Raw genomic sequence first — 18,061 nt, 5'->3', positions numbered from 1 at the left:
TATAGAACTGCTGTAGATTTCTGTATGTTGATTTTGTATCCTACAACTTTATTGAATTTGTTTATTAGTTCTAACATCTTTTTTGGTGACGACTTTATGGCATTCTATATAAGTACCATGTCATTTGCAAATAGTGACAGTTTTACCTTTTCTTTCTGTTTGGATGACTTTTATTTCACTTTCTTGTTTTATTCCCATGGCTATGGCTTCCAATACTGTGTTGAATAAAAGCGGCAAGAGTGGATATCCTTGTCTTGTTCCTGATCTTAGAGGAAAAACTTTCAGTTTTTTACCATTGAGTATGATGTTAGCTGTGGGTTTGTCATATATGGACTATACTATGGTTAAGTACTTTGCCTGTTTACCCGCTTTGTTGTTGTTGTTTTTTGATGTTATTCTTTTTAAAGATTATCTATTTATTTAGTTGAGAGAAAGAGAGAGTGAAAGCAAGAGAGTGCTGATGGGGAGCTTGATTTGGGGCTGGATCCTGGGACTCCAGGGACATGACCTGAGCTGAAGGTAGAGGCTTAATCAACCTATATACATTGTTAAGAATTTGTTGTTGTTTATCTAAATGGATGTTGGATTTTGTCAAATGCTCTTTCTGAATCTATTGAGATTGTCATATGATTTTTATCCTATTTTTTTTTTTTGCTAATGTGGTGTATTATGCTGATTGATTTACAGATGTCAAACTATCTATGCATCCCTAGAATAAACCCCATTTGATAATTTAATGTATGTTCCTTTTAATGTATTGCCGAACTTGGTTTGCTAATATTTTGTTGAGGATTTTCATAACTATGTTCCTCAGGGATATTGGCCTGTAATTTTCTTTTCTTTTCTTTTCTTTTCTTTTTTTTTTTTTTTTTTTTGCTGTGCTCTTGTCTAGTTTTTGTATCAAAGTAATGCTGGCCTCATAAAATGGGTTTTGAGGCATTCTTTACTCTTGAAATTTTGGAAGATTTTGAGAAGGATAAGTTTTCATCTTTGACTGTTGGGTAGAATTCACCAGTGCAACTATCTGAATTGGAGTTTTTGATTACTGATTCAATCTCCTTACTAGAAATTGGCCTACCCAATTTTTTTTTTTTACTTCTTCATTATTCAGTCTTGGAAGATTGCATGTTTCTAGGAAAACATTATCCATTTCTTATCTAATTTGTTGGCATATAATTACAGCAGTTTCTTATAACCCTTTGTATTTCAGTATTATGAGTTGTAACTTTGAGTTCTCCCTATTTTTCTTAGTGACTTAGTGAGTCTAAGTAAAAGTTTGTCAATTTTGTTTATCTTTTCAAAGAACCATGTTTCCTAGCAGTAACAGGCTAAAGGAAAGTTCCAGAATGGTGCCTGCCAGTGCCATTATTAGCAAGGCAGAATGAGATCACAAAAATAGCATACGTTAGTGTCCCAGAGAGAATCCCAACAAGTTCCTGTTTCCTCAGCAGATGCCCCAAGTAGTAAGTGGTGTTCTTCACACATGACCCAAGTGCTTATCCAACTGGTGTTTTTATTCTAAATCCTGGGATGAGTTAGTCTATGTGTGAGACCTTTAAGAGTGGGTTCACTATTCCCTACTGTTCTGTGATTTTCTTGGAATAATACCTGTTGGTTTTCAAACCTAGGCGTCTTGGGGGCTCATCTGTCCTGAACAAAATCTATGGGTTGGGGTGCCTGATATGAAGCATAGACCCTTTATTTCTCAAGGAAAAGATCTATATTTTTGAGATGTCTTCTAATTGTGGATTGCTGTGCCTAGTGTGGGGTTTTTCCTGGCAAGACCATGGCTTTGCCTCTATCCATTTTAACACTGCCGTTTTATTCTATGCTGCGGGGGCTTCAGTTATCCAGGTTTCAGATCTTTTTCTGAGGTAATAACTCGATAAGGGGTGGTAAATTTGTCGTGTCCATGGGAGAATATGAACTAGGATCTTCCTATACTGCCATCGTGAACCCCACAATGGGGGAAACAATTATGATTTTTCTTGATTCTAGAATTAATACTTACTATTTGATCAGCATTGTCTGGTCTATCATTACTATTGTACATATTGTCCTTATTATCCAATCTGGTCTCTCATTTCCCATTCTCTCTTAAATATGTCTCCATAATATTTATCTTTTAAATCTTGAAAATAGTTTTCTGGTTATTAAATTCAACAAGGACAGTGACTGATGTAACACAAATTCCTAGAATCATGCCTAGCATATATTTGATGTTCAGAAATATTTTTTTAATTGAATTTAAACAAACATTTTGCCTTGCATTATTTAGACCACTGGTACTACTTACTTAAAATATTTACTCAGTAAAAAATTATACATTTATTTAACAGATTCTGATTATTGAGCTCCTTTTTTGTTTTGATTACTTTTTTTGTACCAAATTCTTCAATAATCATGAGTCTTTTAAGTTGCTTCCATCTATAAAAGTATTTACAGGTCAATGTTGGCATATGTTTGTTATGTACCTGTGTACAGGTGCAGGATTAGCATTCAGTAAATGTTCTGAATACAATATAAAATTTATATTTGATCCTCTACAAATTCCCTTATACTAGAATCAGAAGAAGTTAAGAGGTAAAGGGATTTTTTTTAGTTTTTTTATTTTTATTTTTAAAGTAATCTTTACACCCCACAATATGGAGCTCAAAACCACAACCTTGAGATCAAGAACCACATGCTCCACTGACTGAGCCAGCCAGGTACCCCAAGAGGTGAAGATTTTTTCCTTAAAGATCAAACCTGTATCCATAGGAACCACAGATCTTTAATAATACAGATAACCTTAGGAATGTTACTAAACCTTTCTGGTAATGACTACATTTAGAATTGCAAAAGCAGTTCTTAGGATTTAATGCCAGTTAATGGGGAAGAAGTAAATCATTAAGGGGCAATAGATATGGTGAAAGACATAGGAGAACTATGGCAACTAAAGAGCAATAAAATTACCTAAAAAGAATGGCCTTAGAGAATTCAGATCCCTGGCATCAAATGAGACCAGAAATAATTAGTGATAAATTGTTTCCAAAGATAGAAAGGAGATGATCACATCCTGACCCTAGATTCAAAAATGAATATTTGATTATATGTACTGTGAGGAATAAGAAGATACTTATATTAGGGTTTATAGAAAATCAAACTCAAATAGTTATCCATTCTTCTTTTTATCTGCTTTATAGCTTATGCCAATCAATCGGCAATACTAAAGTGGCCTTGCATCTCAATAATAATAATAATAAATTATATTATTACAGTGCTATTCTAATTATCTAATGTTATAATTAATGTTATTCTAATTAATTATATAATAATCATTATTATTAGTTCTGTTCTAAAGATAAGTAATGTTAATTATTTTCTAAATCATAGGTTTGTATCATCATTATAACTTATCAGATAAGAAGAAATACTGACTGTATGTTGATTATAAATTTCTCCAAATATAATCAGAATATGATCCTAGTATTATAGCAATACAGGAAACATTGCTGATCAAGTAATAATTACTTAAATATGTATGGCTTTGTAGTCTGGTGCTGTTACCACACTATTAGAATATAGTTAATTATGAGAAAGAAAAGAGAATCAATTGGTTTTGAAGAGAGCAATCTGAGGAAACTCGACAACATTTTAACAACAATCACAACAATGTAGGAATGATATCCAAGTTATGGATTGTTTCCCTTTATTTTTTTATCCTGTTGCTGATCATTATCTTGCCTGTAGGGTGTTGTTGCTATACATGCTGAACTCTTGCCATCAGCCAGTCAAAATGTATCTACTATTCCCCACCTTGTCTACAGTTCTTGCCTATTATTGTTTCTTTTGCTGGCTGGTTGGTATTTATGTAATACATGGTTTTCCTGGGACCCCTGGATGGCTCAGCGGTTAAGCATCTGCCTTCCGCCCAGGGCGTGGTCCTGGAGACCCGAGACCCGGGATGGAGTCGTGTCGGGCTCCCTGCATGGAGCCTGCTTCTCTCTCTGCTGTGTCTCTGCCTCTCTCTCTTTGTGTCTCTCAGGAATAACTAAATAAAATCTTTAAAAAAATACATTTTTTTCCTACATATTAACTTGCATAAAAGACTTACCAAATTTTTACTTTTTATCAAATTATAACATGAATTTAAGGGATACATTCTTTTATTTGTAATCTTTCAAAACTTTATAAAAAAATTTTTCAGTGCATGAAAGTCTAGATCTCTGATAGAGTGAATGTACCTAGACTGAAAATACCCTGCTTTTCTTTCCTATTTTTCTTGTATCTACTTTCTTGTATGATTGCTAATAACGATCAGTGTCATTTTCCCATTTCAGAGCTAGGGTTACAGTCTTTGAGGAAGAAAAAGCAAGAATGTCCTCTCTTTGCTTTTACTTTAAAGAGAAAAAAAAGTTTACTTTTCTTCCACAGTCACACTCTTGAGAGGTTTCCTACACAGGTTTCTAATCTCAAACCTGAAATAATATAATATGCCCTAATTGCCCCATTTCAAGAATCACCACTGTCACGAAGACGTACAGCCAATCTGATGTAGGAAAGAAATATCCTGGAACAATGCATATTTTTCCGTGTTGAATTGTGTTAATATATTATATTTTCTTACTAATGTACAATATACTGTGTTCTATATTGAATATTATACACACTCACAATATATATAACGCCTTTTCTTTAAGTGATAAAACCCGTAGTGATGATCATTAGAGACTTACTCAAGGTATGACATGTACTTTACAAATTCTGTTAACTCTGATACTGTTGTTATAGTGCTGTGCAGCATACTGTGCTGAGAGAGATTCTGGGGTAATGCCTGGACTTGGTAGAAATGAGTATTGTGTTCTCTTAATTCTGTTAACAGCCCGCTCTTAAGTGGGTAACAGAGTAATCTATTTGTTTATCTGTGACCTAAACCTAATTTCCTGGTTATGTGGAAACCCATATTTCATCTTTTCTATGAAAAAATGAATAAGCTCACATTCAATGAATGGAATTTTGCTAAACTTTCATAAATTCTGAGACAATGTATCATGCTTCAATCATGAGTTAATTATTAAGCATTAGTGAAACTTAGTAATCAACTTAATTGAAGGTGATAGTTAACCAATTTAAGAAAATGAAATACAGTGTCATTATTTTAAGGTAATTTGCTGACTATGGCTGGAAAAAGGGAAGCTGTACTCAGGGATACCAGGGGGTCTCATTTACAAACTACAATTTAAATGTTGTCCCCTAGCATTGTGTAAGGGGCAACCTGCACAACCATATCTGGCTTTCCTAATGCCTAAACTAGAAAAGGAAGGACTATCAAAATATCCTTTGATATTTTTATTATCCATTATTATCCAATGATAATAATGACAATATTTGTTTACCCCTTTACATACTATAATGGGAAGAGAAAGGCATTAGCATTACTGAAACATATATTAGTTTAGGATTTTACACCGTTTTGCCACTATTTGTCAAATATTTTAATATGTCCTAATCTGTATTTGTGAGACAAATTAGCAGTAAATTAAAACTGTAATAGGGTATCTGCTCAAAGTATTTGAGTTTTAAAATTAGGAAAATTCAATTTATTGATGTTTTATTGACCTGCCACTCTCCTGGTTTTGATAAGACTATAGAAACTAGATGGAGACCAGCAAGTTAGAAATTTTCTCCCAAGGTAATAATAATTCCTTTGCTTTTAAATTCATTTAACATACTAAAACTGTGTTGCTTTCCAACATCTTAGAGCATTCAGACATTTCATGACAAGTTTTATGTTCTGAAGTTAGCCATTTTGAACAATTACAACCTCTGAACATAGGGCATGGTAGATAAATGTTGGCTAACGTAAAAGAAGGAGAAGGAAGATAAAAACTCTGACCTTGGGAAGATACTCCATTTTGTAGAGGAATTAGATGGTAATCCTATTCTATATTAGCTGTCTCTGTAGTTCTAGGAGGCCTCTTCCTGGCTATCACTCTTCAGCTATTGTATTTGTGAATTTTAATGTCCTGATAGTTCGAGGAGGCCTCTTCCTGGCTATCACTCTTCAGCTATTGTATTTGTAAATTTTAATGCCCTGATATGTTCCATTTCTGTAGACTTTAATATTGAACATCAAAAAGAAAGTTGGATCACCAAGTAATTTTTTTATAATAAAAAGAGAACTGGTAGTTAATGTTTGCCCCCTGTGGTTTGAGTGAAAGATGAAGTAGACAGTTACCATCCTTTGCTTGGAGCTGCGGCAAACAAGGCAAATGGGAAAAAATTATCAAGTAGGACTTTCACTGATTGTAAAATTGACTAATGCAATAGTGAGAGATATAAGAATAGTTATTTTATCTATCTATCTATCTATCTATCTATCTATCTATCTATCTATCTATCATCTATCTATCTATTGAGAGAGTGTGAGCACAACTTGAGGGGTGGGTAATGGGTGAGGAGGGGCAGAGGGTGAGGCAGAAAGAATCTTAAGCAGACTCCCTATTTATTTTTTAAAAAGCTTGTTCAGGATGCCTGGATGATTTAGTCAGTTAAGTGTCCAAATCTTGATTCTGGCTCAGGTCGTGATCTCAGGATTGAGCCCCACCTTGGGCTCCATGCTTGGAGGGTGGGGGGTGGTTTGCTTCTCTCCCTCCCTTCTCTCTCTGCTTCTCTCCCCACATACTCTCTCTCCAAAGTAAATAAATAAATCTAAAAAAGAAACTTAAAAAATTAAAGCTTTTTCATTGAATCATATATTCACCCATACAAAAAGTAATATTAAGTGTTCCCATGTGTCTGACATAGTTCAAAATAGGGACATAAAGCAGTGAAACTAGATGATCATCCCTGTTCTTATGACATTTATATTTTATCAGGAAAACCAACAATAAACAAATAAGGAATATATATATATATATATATATATATATATACACACATATATATATGTATATATATATATAATAGGTTATAAGAACTATGAGAAAAATAAGTGAAGAGGGCTAAAAGATGATAAAACAATAAATTGCAGTGTTAATTAGGTGGCCAGTGATATTGTGGCCAAAATATAATAGGATTATACAAATGCAAGGAGGTTACTTTAGACCCTGTAGTCAGGGAAGAATTTCCTGCATTGCTAATGTGAGCTGAGACCTGAATAACATCTGTGTCAATATTTTGGAGAAGAATCTTCAAAGGCCTGTGTGAGGAGTGAGCTTGGAGAGCCTGGAGAGCCCAGCATGCAGGATGAACAGAAGCCAGCATGTCTGGAGCACAGAAAGTGAGCAGTTGGGCAGGCAGAGATAAAATCACAGAGATCGGCTGGAATAGGTCACACTAGCCAATGTGAGATTTTCGGTCCTCACCTGGATGTGTATATAGAGAACATCTTAATTATGGGGTACTCTCCCCCCTCCCCGACCCAAATAGCTGTTTTTATCTCTGCATCACTCCCGATGCCTATTTTACCAGTCAGACTCTCAAACAATAATTATTGTGTCATGCAGCATGCTAAATGATGGGAATACAAGAGAGACACTGGCCAGCCCTGCCCTCATGGAGTATATATTTCAGTGGAGAAGTTATGGCTGAAATGATTACAAGTATCACAAGGTCTAGAAGTAGGTGAGATGTATTACCAGCATTTACAGTAAAATAGGGCTAACCAAGCCCATAAATTAGATCCAATATATATGTAGCAATGAAATAGTATTTCATCTTACATATTTCACCTCAAAAAGTCATTCCAAGATTCTATCTACTATAACAATAAAATAGATTAAATAGTGCTTGATAATTTTCTATGTCCTTTCATATACATTACCCTATTTAATATTCACAATAGCTGTGATAGAGGTCAGTCAGTTATAATCATCTTTTTTTAAAGATGAATAAACTTAAGCTCAGAGTATTTAAATTATTTGAAATGAGTTAGTAATGTAGGTAGTCATAGCCTTTTTCTATACCCCTATATCACTAGATGTCGATCTGATCTAAATATAGTAAAACCACTTACCCAACAGCACTAGGCATTTAATTTGGAGGCGAAAGGAAGAGAAAACATAGCATTCTCATGTTTATGAAATATTATATCTATTTAAGAAGATGTTCTGATAAGCACCAGATAAAATGTGCAAAAAGTCTGTGTGCAAAAAAAAAAAAATCTGTGTGCATATAAAGTTAGGGGATAAACAGAGTGGTATGGGATTATTCTATAACCTTGTCTTGACTGAAATTTTTTAACTAGGCATATAAATATGTGGTTAGACTTTGATGCTTTTATATACTGAAATTCTGCTTTTTTCTCCCTTTTCCCATTCTCAAAATCACTGCCAATCAATGAATCTTACCCACCATTTCCTCTGAGTTCATTGCTTACTTTAGAAATCTACAGTGTTTCTTCATTGAACAGATTAATCTTAGCTACTCTCTTTCTCCTCTGCCAAAGACTTCTGCCCAGGCACTCCTAAAAGCTTTACTCAGCATTCTCTCCCAATTATCTTATTCCCAGCTCTAAATCCAATGCCAAGATTTCTATTTGAATAACTTCTTCCTAAAATGCTAAATTGTCAACCTTTATAAAAGCTTCATTCACTTAACCATCCTCTATTTCTTAGAAATTCAGTAGAGAATTCTATCTAATACGTAACCCTGAATTTGCTGCCTTACTAAATGAATACTCTGTTGCCCTCAGAGTGCAATGAGTTTCGTTTTCCAATTTTTGTCTGACGTCAACACGTCTGGCTCTATTAATATTGATTATTTTACATTATGTTTCATAATGAGCCAGCACCTGGCATAGAGTCACAGAACAGTACATTTGATATTTTCAAGTAACATCATTGTCTTATTACAAATATTACATACCTAATTTCTTTTCCCTCCCATTATAGCTGTGAATGCTTTTTCTATTAATTAAAACTGCCAAGAATACATGTCAACCACCAAATAATTAAGGCACAAGAGAAAAGTATGCAACTTCAATGATATATCTGTGTTTATGTGTTGTTTTATTCTTCATGACTGTGAGCTGGTGCATGTCATGTGATATACTGAGGAACAGGGTCAAATCTTTGTCATGTGGCAATGTGCCAGTTCCCATACTAAGTGTTGGTTGTATTCAATTTTATTTTACCTTCTTATCAACCTGACAAATAATTAGTTTTCAATATGACTTTCCATCTAAAAAGTCAGGGAAGATCAGAGGCATCCTTTAAAAAAGAAAGGTTAAGAGAAACATCTTTGTGAAAAATGAAGGACACTTACGGGAACCAGGAATTTTTTAATTTCTTCCAATGCATGACTCATTCGTGAATAAGCTTCCCCAGGTGGAGCAAACACTTCAATTAATACATGAAGTTCATCACTCAAGTGGGCATATTTGGCTTCCCCACTCTTCCTTAATTCTTCTTCCTGTGAAAGAGGTTATTTTTAGAAATACAAATCCACCCATTTTGCATCGATTTAACATCTACTGAGAATCTGACAAAAGGGCATAATCTAAGCAAATTATCCATAAGTAGAAACCCTTTGAGAAATAAAAATATGGTACAAGCCATTTAAAGATTTTAAAATCATCTTTCAGTGTTTGAATGATTTTTTAAGCTGGCATAATTATCATCTACAATGGATTTTAATCAGCTAAATGAAAATGCTGAATCCCTGAAAAGAAGTTACAGAAATGCCACTAACTTTTCAGTGTACACTACTATATTAAGGAAGAAAAGGATTGTTTTTGTGTCTGATGAGTAATACTGTTCTTTAAGGAAGCCCAAACTTTCTAGCTACCTTTTGAGAAGCAGTGAAAAGGTTATGTGTTCGCCATTAAGGTACACAAAACCAAGGCTTATCTTCCAGCCTACGTGTCCACTGGCCCATTTTGTTAGCTAGATTTATGCCCACAGCTCTGTTATTTGCTGCCTCATTTTGGTCAACAGGAATATATTAAAGGGATGATGGTTGAGCATTATGTCGGCATAGATCCTGCATAAGCTATATATCCTCAGCTTAACAAACAACACGTTCCTATTAGATCAGATTTTTCATAGTACTGTATCCAAGTGATTATTGTGGTCTGATTAATTCAGCACAGGTGCAAAGCAAGTCAGTACATGATCTATCTACTTTGTTAACATGTGCCAGGTATTTGGTGCATATCATCTCTAATCACACCATAATCTTGCATAGTATTCACAAATCAGATTAGGAAACTGAGTTTAAAAGACCTTAAGTAACTTGAGCAAAGTTGGGATTCAAAACTAGTTCATTTTGCAACCAGATTTACATTTTTCTAAGGTTTTCATGAAAGCAAAATTCAATTAAAATATTAACATATATAATATTATGTTTTACTTTTCCTAACTCCCCTCCCCAATCAAGTAGTAGTTTTTCACAAAATTTCAAAGGATAAAAATGAAATGACAAGTTATTTTTAGTTTTACTTAGGGATTGTTTAGAAAAGTAATAAGAATAGACCTAAACTGGAAAATAAAAGCAAATTTTCTATTGATTTCCAAAAGTTAACTGTATGGCCCATGCTAAGGTGCTTATCCGATAGAAATGTCCATCATTCCAGTACATGGAAGATTCATGAAAAAGATGGGAAGGTGTCCTTGCTTTTCTGTCCATCCCCCACCTACTCCAATCTCTCTTAATACAACACCTTTCAGCCTGGTAATCCACTCTCTACGTCCCTAATCATACTTTCCATCTCTAACTAGGAATTTTTACTTAAAACAGTTTTTTCAGTACCCATTTCTCAGTTTAAGGAGAAGCAGCACTTGCCTCAACAATTATGCATTCACTGGGTGTAGTAAACACTTCTTTCCTCTGGGTTCCGCTCCTCATCTCTGGGGTCAGCTTCTTTTGTGCCCAAGTGTTTGGGTGGTTAAATCAGAGGATTCTTCATATTGCCTCTTTCTCCATATTTCCTAAGCTGATTTCCCATTGGTTATTAAGGGCTACTTGCTAGCCAAATTTTATAACGTCTGGATGCTATGAGGTATGGCATTCAAACATGTTCAAGTTTTTCAAATAAAATAAGCCTGACGAGATACCTCTGCAGCTGGGCCATTAGGCTGATGTCCATGAATCAAATGCAGCTTGCTTTTGAAAAACACATTTGCCTCTTCCCTCCCCCATCATCCTTTCTATAAGCAGATGAGGACACTGAGGCCTTTAGATACTAAGCAACTTCCTGGAGGTCAAGTGTTAGCAGTGATAAAGATTTTAACAGAGAAAAGTGAACACAGCAGAACCTATCATGAGCTACTACTGGTTATTCTCAAAACCAAACTTCATATCTTCAAAGGTGTGTTATATTTGAATTCACACATTGGGGTAACTTTTGACAAAGCAAAAGGTCCCTGGCCTTCATTTCCTACTGTGAAACTTAGATAATAGTGAGGTCACAGGATTTTGTGAATTTTGAGAAAAGTGAAGAACATTTTGTATACTAAAAATGCTACACGAATTTAGTATAATAATAAATATATTATTTCTTATGTTCTCAAGTAGTATTTTAAAATAATGCCTGGCTGTTTCAACAGAGACCAAAATAGATGTGACTCAAGCATGAAGAAAAGTTCTTTCTGTCTGAAGTAAAAGTCTAAGTTGTAAGTAGCAGCTAGAGGAGCAGGTGGTTGTTCTCTGCACTCTTATCCAAGGATCCTGGTTCCTCCTCTTTTAATTCCAGCATCCCTGGGGATGTTGTTCTCATGGGTGTTGATGAAGGAGGCTGTCTATCATCACCTCTAAATTCCACTCCAGGGGCAAGAGAAAGAAAATGTAGATAGCAAAAGGTTTATTTCAAGGACATATATCAGAAGTTTCATACATCATCTCTGGGCATATCTTTGGCAAAAGTGTAGTAACATAGTGGCCCTGGATGCAAGGGAAGCTATAAATGTGATTTCAGTCCGAGCAGCCAAGAGACTAAATGGAGGGTTTCATTTATGACAGAAAAAAGTGAGAATGGCTACTGGATGATAACAAATTGTCTTTGCATTCAGTCCTCATTCAGGACTAGTTAAAATAATACCTATTTATTAAATCTAATTTTGGTGAATAGCCAGCCAGTATCTGCCTGAACATCCAAATTTTATTTTAAAAAACAACACTACACCTCCAGTTGGATTTATAACATAAAGCTCCAAGTTTCATTTGAATATGGGCAGACATCATAGCCATGCTAAATTGTGCAAGTGTCCAGAAACCAGCAAGTACACTTATAGCAATTTAATACAATCTCCTGAGGTATTTCTTAAACAAGATTTCCAAAATATATTTTGAAAAAAGATGTATTTTTGCCATAAATTCATTATTTGAGAAGTTGATTATGAATGGAGCAGTAAGTAGTGTTTTTGTGCTTCTGCCCAATCATCTTTTGTGTGGTTTATAATAAAGATTTAGCACCATAGCAGGTTTCACTAGATAGAACAGGAAACATAATGGGGTACTGGGTGGCTCAGTGGGTTGTGTCTACCTTCCACTCAGGTCATGATCCCAGGGTCCTGGGATCGAGCTCCACATTAGGCTTCCTGCTCAGTGAGAAGTCTGCTTTTCTCTCTCTCTCTCATAAATAAATAAATAAATAAATAAATAAATAAATAAATAAATAAAATCTTTAAAAAAAGAATAGAAGACATAATAGCAAGAAGAGAAGAGAACAAGATTAAAAAAAATCTTGGGTGTAAATTGGCATGAACTGTTCCAAAGTTACCAGTACAGAAGACTGGATCTCCATCTAATACAAGCACAGAAAAGGGCACAGGGAATAAATCAAAAGAATGTAAGATGCCCACACTAGAAGGTGAATCGGCTTAACGTGATTCATAATTCTGCTTAAAAGACTGCACACTCAGTTTATATTATTTAATCTTCCATGGAATAGGTAAATTTATTCCATTGAGGGTATTTACTTTAACCACTGACCTTCAGAACACAATTTGTGGTGTTCAGCTATTACAAAGGAATCATGAGCTAATTATTTAAATTGCAATTATTAGTTGCTAAACATGAGAAATTCAAAACAAAGTCATTACAAATATCAAATCTAGTTTCACATCTCCCTAAACATTCTATTCCCTTGTTATACCCTAAGGTAAAATATAAATAAAGCAAATCATTTTTTATTGGTTATTTTATAGAGTATAGCATGGGAGGAAATAGAGTCTAATTTGAATTGCATTCATGTGTTTAATTGTTAAAAGGATTTTTAAGAAAACTTTCTCTTAGGAATTATCATTCGTATTTTAATCTTCCACAAAAGAATACTTCTGACTTGGAAATAATTTGACAATTAGAAAAGTTTCCTCTTAATTCAAAATAGCATGTTCATTGAAGAAAACTTGAAAAAAAATCCCCAAAAGTAGAAATATTTAATAAAAAAAAATGCCGACAACCACACAATTCAAGATACACTATTAGGATTTTCAGTATATTTTCTTTAAGTGTCTTTTTACAATTATAGTAATGGAATTAAAATAATAATTTTATTTATTTATTTTTAAAGATTTTATTTATTTATTCATAAGAGACACAGGGAGAGAGGCGGAGACATAGGCAGAGGGAGAAGCAGGCTCCCTTTGGGAAGCCTGATGCGGGACTTGATCCCAGGACCCCAGGATCACACCCTGAGCTGAAGGCAGACACTCAACCACTGAGCCACCCAGGTGTTTCTGAAATCATAGGTTTTTTTTATAAGATTTTTTTAAAAGATTTTATTTATTTATTCATGAGAGAGAGAGAGACAGGGAGAGAGAGAGAGAGGTAGAGACACAGGCAGAGGGAGAAGCAGGCTCCATGCAGGGAGCCTGACGTGGGACTCGATCCTGGGTCTCCAGGATCAAGCCTTGGCTGAAGGTGGCGCTAAACCGCTGAACCACCCTGGCTGCCCTGAAATCATAGTTTTAATATTACTTCTTAGATCATGGGTATGCAAAATACTTTCAATAGATTATCTAATTTTGTATACACAACTATACTTTATGCTATATGATGTTAATTTCCTTCTGCTATAGAGAGAAACTTGTCCAGAATTACACAGACTATAAATCATGGAGTTGAGTTAGAAGCCAGGTAATCTCTTATCAAAGGTCAAATTCTTAGTCACCAAGGGTACTGATAGAGGTATGCTAAATATAAGTAAACATTTTATACATCCAGATTTCCCCACAGATGGTCTGTCTAGTTTCTGGAATATCATGGCCGGTTAATCTCCCACCAAGTTCCTGGTATTCAGTCCTATGGAGCACTGTGCTATCCAGGGGATCCTACATCAGATCACAGGTCTCTATGCACTAAGCACATCTGCTATGAATTTCTTATCCCCTCTCCCAAAGGTTCTGATTCCTTGGTAGATATATGCTCATTAGTGCTTGGTGAAACTATCATTTTTAAGATTGTCACTACTCATCTCCTACTTTATGAAAGACTTACCTAAAATGCTAGTGATCTCACACGACATTGTTTATGCCTAACCCTCTGTTTGCAACCCATTTCAAACAACGCATCATCCAAAGTTTTTAAGATTGAGCTCAGATTGGTTTGCACAATTTCTCATGGATGCTCATGCTATGGTCTTAAAGCAAATGTACCTCATGATGGGTCATTCTCTATTTTCCTGCATAGTTTGTCCGACAGCAGGGGCAGAGTGGTTAGAGCCCTCTGCACTCTCATTCTATTCTTGGAGTAAGGACTTAAGTCAGCTTACAATTGGGTATTTCATCTTAGCGTAGATGACTCAAGACAAATTCTCCAAAACAGGACACGGGATTAGATGTCCCCTTGTATTGTGGTCCTGAGGCCAGCCTTTGCTCCCTGGATTTTTCAATTGTCAGTTGTAATGTAAAACTCAAAATTTCTTAAAATACCCTAAACTATCCACTCTTAAAATCATTTATGGGTGACATAGACTTCATTTAAAATATCAGAGGGGCACAAAGCCAAGAGGTCACATTGATAATTTCATCATAGACAATTCACAAAATTCCCATCCTCTTGTCGCAAGACCTTTCCTGCTTCATTTCACAATTTTAGTTTTTTTTTCTTCTGTCTCTAATGTTTGTATTATTCTTTCCTCCCACATGGAATTTCTGAGGAACTTTTAAATTATTTGCACCTCTATGAAACAGAGTAATTTAGTTATTGAATGCTAATTCCCAAGCGTACATGTCCAGCTTACTAGGGAGCTCGATGAAATAAAGGGCATACCAGCTAATTGACCCTACTATCCTTAGAAGTCACAATGGTGATCATCATTTGCTACTTGGAATGACGCTTTGCAATCTCCCTCTCTCTGTCTCTGTCTCTCTCATACACATATGCAAATACAGTGCTCTTTAAAGTGGGATTCTAGTGAAAGAAATGTTTCCATTTTGTTAAACTAAGAAGAGTGTTGGGATGTCTGGGTGGCTCAGTGGTTGAGCGTCTACCTTTGGCTCAGGGCATGATCCCGGAGTCCTGGAATCGAGTCCCATCGGGCTTCCTGCATGGAGCCTGCTTCTCCCTCTGCCTATGTGTCTGCCTCTGTGTGTATGTGTGTCTCATGAATAAATAAATAAAATCTTAAAAAAAAAAGGAGAAGAGTGTTCACCTGCTTTGGGCAAATTTTTAAAAAATATGTTATAAATTGTTCACAATATGATAAAACCACGTATACCTCTTTTGTACCACTTCAAATTTTGGATTATTTTTTTCCCTCCAGCATCTCCTGAAGCATCCCGTTATCAACAGCACCAGCAGAGAACACCTGGATAACTGAGTTGATGTCCTATTCATCATTTTCTAAACACCTATGTATTCATCTGGATGTATATATGAGATATCATATATATGTTATATTGTCTTCTCTTAAATATTTAATTACAGAAGTAGTCTTTATTCGTAACCACTTAACTGACTCACCAGATTTGCCAAATATTTATTTCCCCAAAAAACAATTCTCTAATGTCCACAATAATGGACTGTTTAAGCTCCTACTGTCTAATCTTTATAAATCATGAGTCAGTGGTACTTGTTCCCAAACTTGTTTATACCTATTGTATTTGTTATTGTATTGTATTATATTTTTATGATTCTCCCTTCGACTTTTAAAAAAATTATCGAATAACTGTCAGACCAAAAATATGTAGGTTAAGAGAGATTTTACTTTCATAAATTCCTTCTGTAGTTACAATAACTTAATTATGATTTTTGCATAGTATTTTGTTCCTAGGTAAATTATAGCATCATCGTTCTATTTTATAATTTATCTTTATACACATATGTTTCATCATCTTCTCATCTCCCAAATTATTTTTCATATACAAGTGTATTTGTAGAACATGAGAAATATTCTCAATAAATTCTTGTGGAATTAATTACCTAAGGGGAAAAATCATACTGTGTTTTCTTCTATCATCAAACCATGTCTTTACTGCTCATGCTAAGGTTTTCTTCATAGGCTCAAACATTTATTGTCCTGAGACCTTGGAATGGAGTGATCTATATTTACTAATATGACTTTACTTTTAGCATAGGAAAAATATTTCCAATTTATAATTACATTTAGTATGTCTCCTAATAAATGAAGAACAATCTATAAATCATATATATGTATATTCTATGGTATTTTATTTTCTAAGCAAATAATTATGCAATTGCAGTTTATACCACATCAAGCATTTGTTCTGGTATTACAAGCACATAGCCTGTGTAAGTAAGTAAAACAGTAGAAGCTTATAACTCAAGAGAGTATTATGGTGTTTATCATAAACAAATTAGAACAAGCAAATTTTTTAAAATAGCTCCTCCTATCTAGTCCCTCCCTATGGCTTGTTACCTTTATATAATGGGAGTGGCAGTGGGTAATCTCTACACGCAACATGGGGCTTGAACCCACAACCTTGAGATCAAGAGTCACATGTTCTTCCGACAGAGTCAGATATCCCCAGGGGTTGGTAGATGGATTAGTTCTTACTAGACTATTCCAATTTCAGGAGAATCAATAGTTGTATAAGTACAGTGCTTACTCTTTGCTCCCAGGAATCAAACTTAGCAACCTTTAGAGTCCAGAAAGGAGATCCCAATGATACAAAACTTTACAGTAATATTTTATTAACAACTACTACTATCTTAGAGACTGAAATAATTTTTGTATTATTTTCTATGTATAACAACAAATATTTCAAAACTCCTAGGAACAAATACCAACCACTGCTTTTCTTTTCTCTTTTCTTTTCTTTTTTCTTCCTTTCCTTTCCTTTCTTTTCTTTTCCTTTCTTTTTTCTTTTCTTTTCTTTTCTTTTCTTTTCTTTCCTTTTCTTTCTTTCTTTCTTTCTTTCGTCTTTCTTCTTTTTCTTCTTTCTTTTGTTTTATTATTATTTTTTTTTAGAGAGGGAAAGAGATAGAGAGAGGTAGAGGGAGAGAGAGAATCTTAAACAGGCTCTGTGCCCAGCACAAGAGCCTGAGTTGGGGCTTGATCTCACGACCCCAAGATCATAACTTGAGATGAAATCAAGAGTTGAACAATAAAATAAAATAAAATTAAATTAAAATAAAATAAAATAAAATAAAATAAAATAAAAATAAAAAAAAAAGAGTTGAACACTTAACTGACACAGCTACTCAGGTGTCTTCATACCACTGGTTATCTGTAGACACTTTTATGTAGCCTTAAGCTTAGGAAAGTGCTTTGGAACAGGGCATAGAAGGTGCCAAGCATAATGTCTATTCTAGCCATGGCTCTTCCACTAACTGCAAATTTTAGCTGATATTTTACTCTTGTGGTCCTCATATGCAAAAAAAAAAAAAAAAAAAAAAAAAAAAAAAAAGGAAAAGAGAGAGAGAGAAAGTTACTAGAGAGGTAATTTTCAAATGGTGCTTTAGGGAGCCCTGAGGGTTCCAGAAAGGTGTGTGATTTATGGACCCCCTTGATGCAAAATGAGGATTCTTCTCCATCCCATTTAACCATATCAACTCAATTTGGACCAATTTATGTATAGAAATTCTAGTAAGAGGATATTGTTCCACAAACTCACTAAATGAAAAACAATGGACGACATTAGATATGATGATATCTAAGCTTTCTCATAGCTTT

At 34.7% G+C, this 18,061-nt stretch overlaps 1 protein-coding gene and 1 long non-coding RNA gene across 23 annotated transcripts in view; one reads left to right on the top strand and one right to left on the bottom strand.

The window, feature by feature from the left end:
• Positions 1-18,061, bottom strand: part of KHDRBS2 (KH RNA binding domain containing, signal transduction associated 2) — a 591,382-nt gene that overhangs the window by 307,730 nt on the left and 265,591 nt on the right. For all 22 annotated transcript variants that reach the window (XR_012034043.1, XR_012034042.1, XR_012034041.1 and 19 more), the window contains exon 4: positions 9,250-9,396. Coding sequence is in view for 4 of the 22 variants with exons in the window: in XM_072832480.1 (XP_072688581.1) it covers positions 9,250-9,396 (147 nt within the window). In the remaining 18 variants the exon portion in view is untranslated. The remainder of the gene's footprint in view (positions 1-9,249; positions 9,397-18,061) is intronic.
• LOC140636813 (uncharacterized) lies at positions 1,418-16,125 on the top strand. Its single transcript, XR_012034045.1, has 3 exons — positions 1,418-1,463; positions 11,532-11,597; positions 15,689-16,125. It is a non-coding gene; the product is annotated as an uncharacterized lncRNA (long non-coding RNA).

The sequence above is a fragment of the Canis lupus genome, chromosome 7 (genome assembly GCF_048164855.1).
Source record: "Canis lupus baileyi chromosome 7, mCanLup2.hap1, whole genome shotgun sequence".
Lineage (NCBI taxonomy): Eukaryota > Metazoa > Chordata > Mammalia > Carnivora > Canidae > Canis > Canis lupus.
Note: the sequence above shows the minus strand (reverse complement) of the source record. Positions and strands in the feature narration are given on the sequence as shown.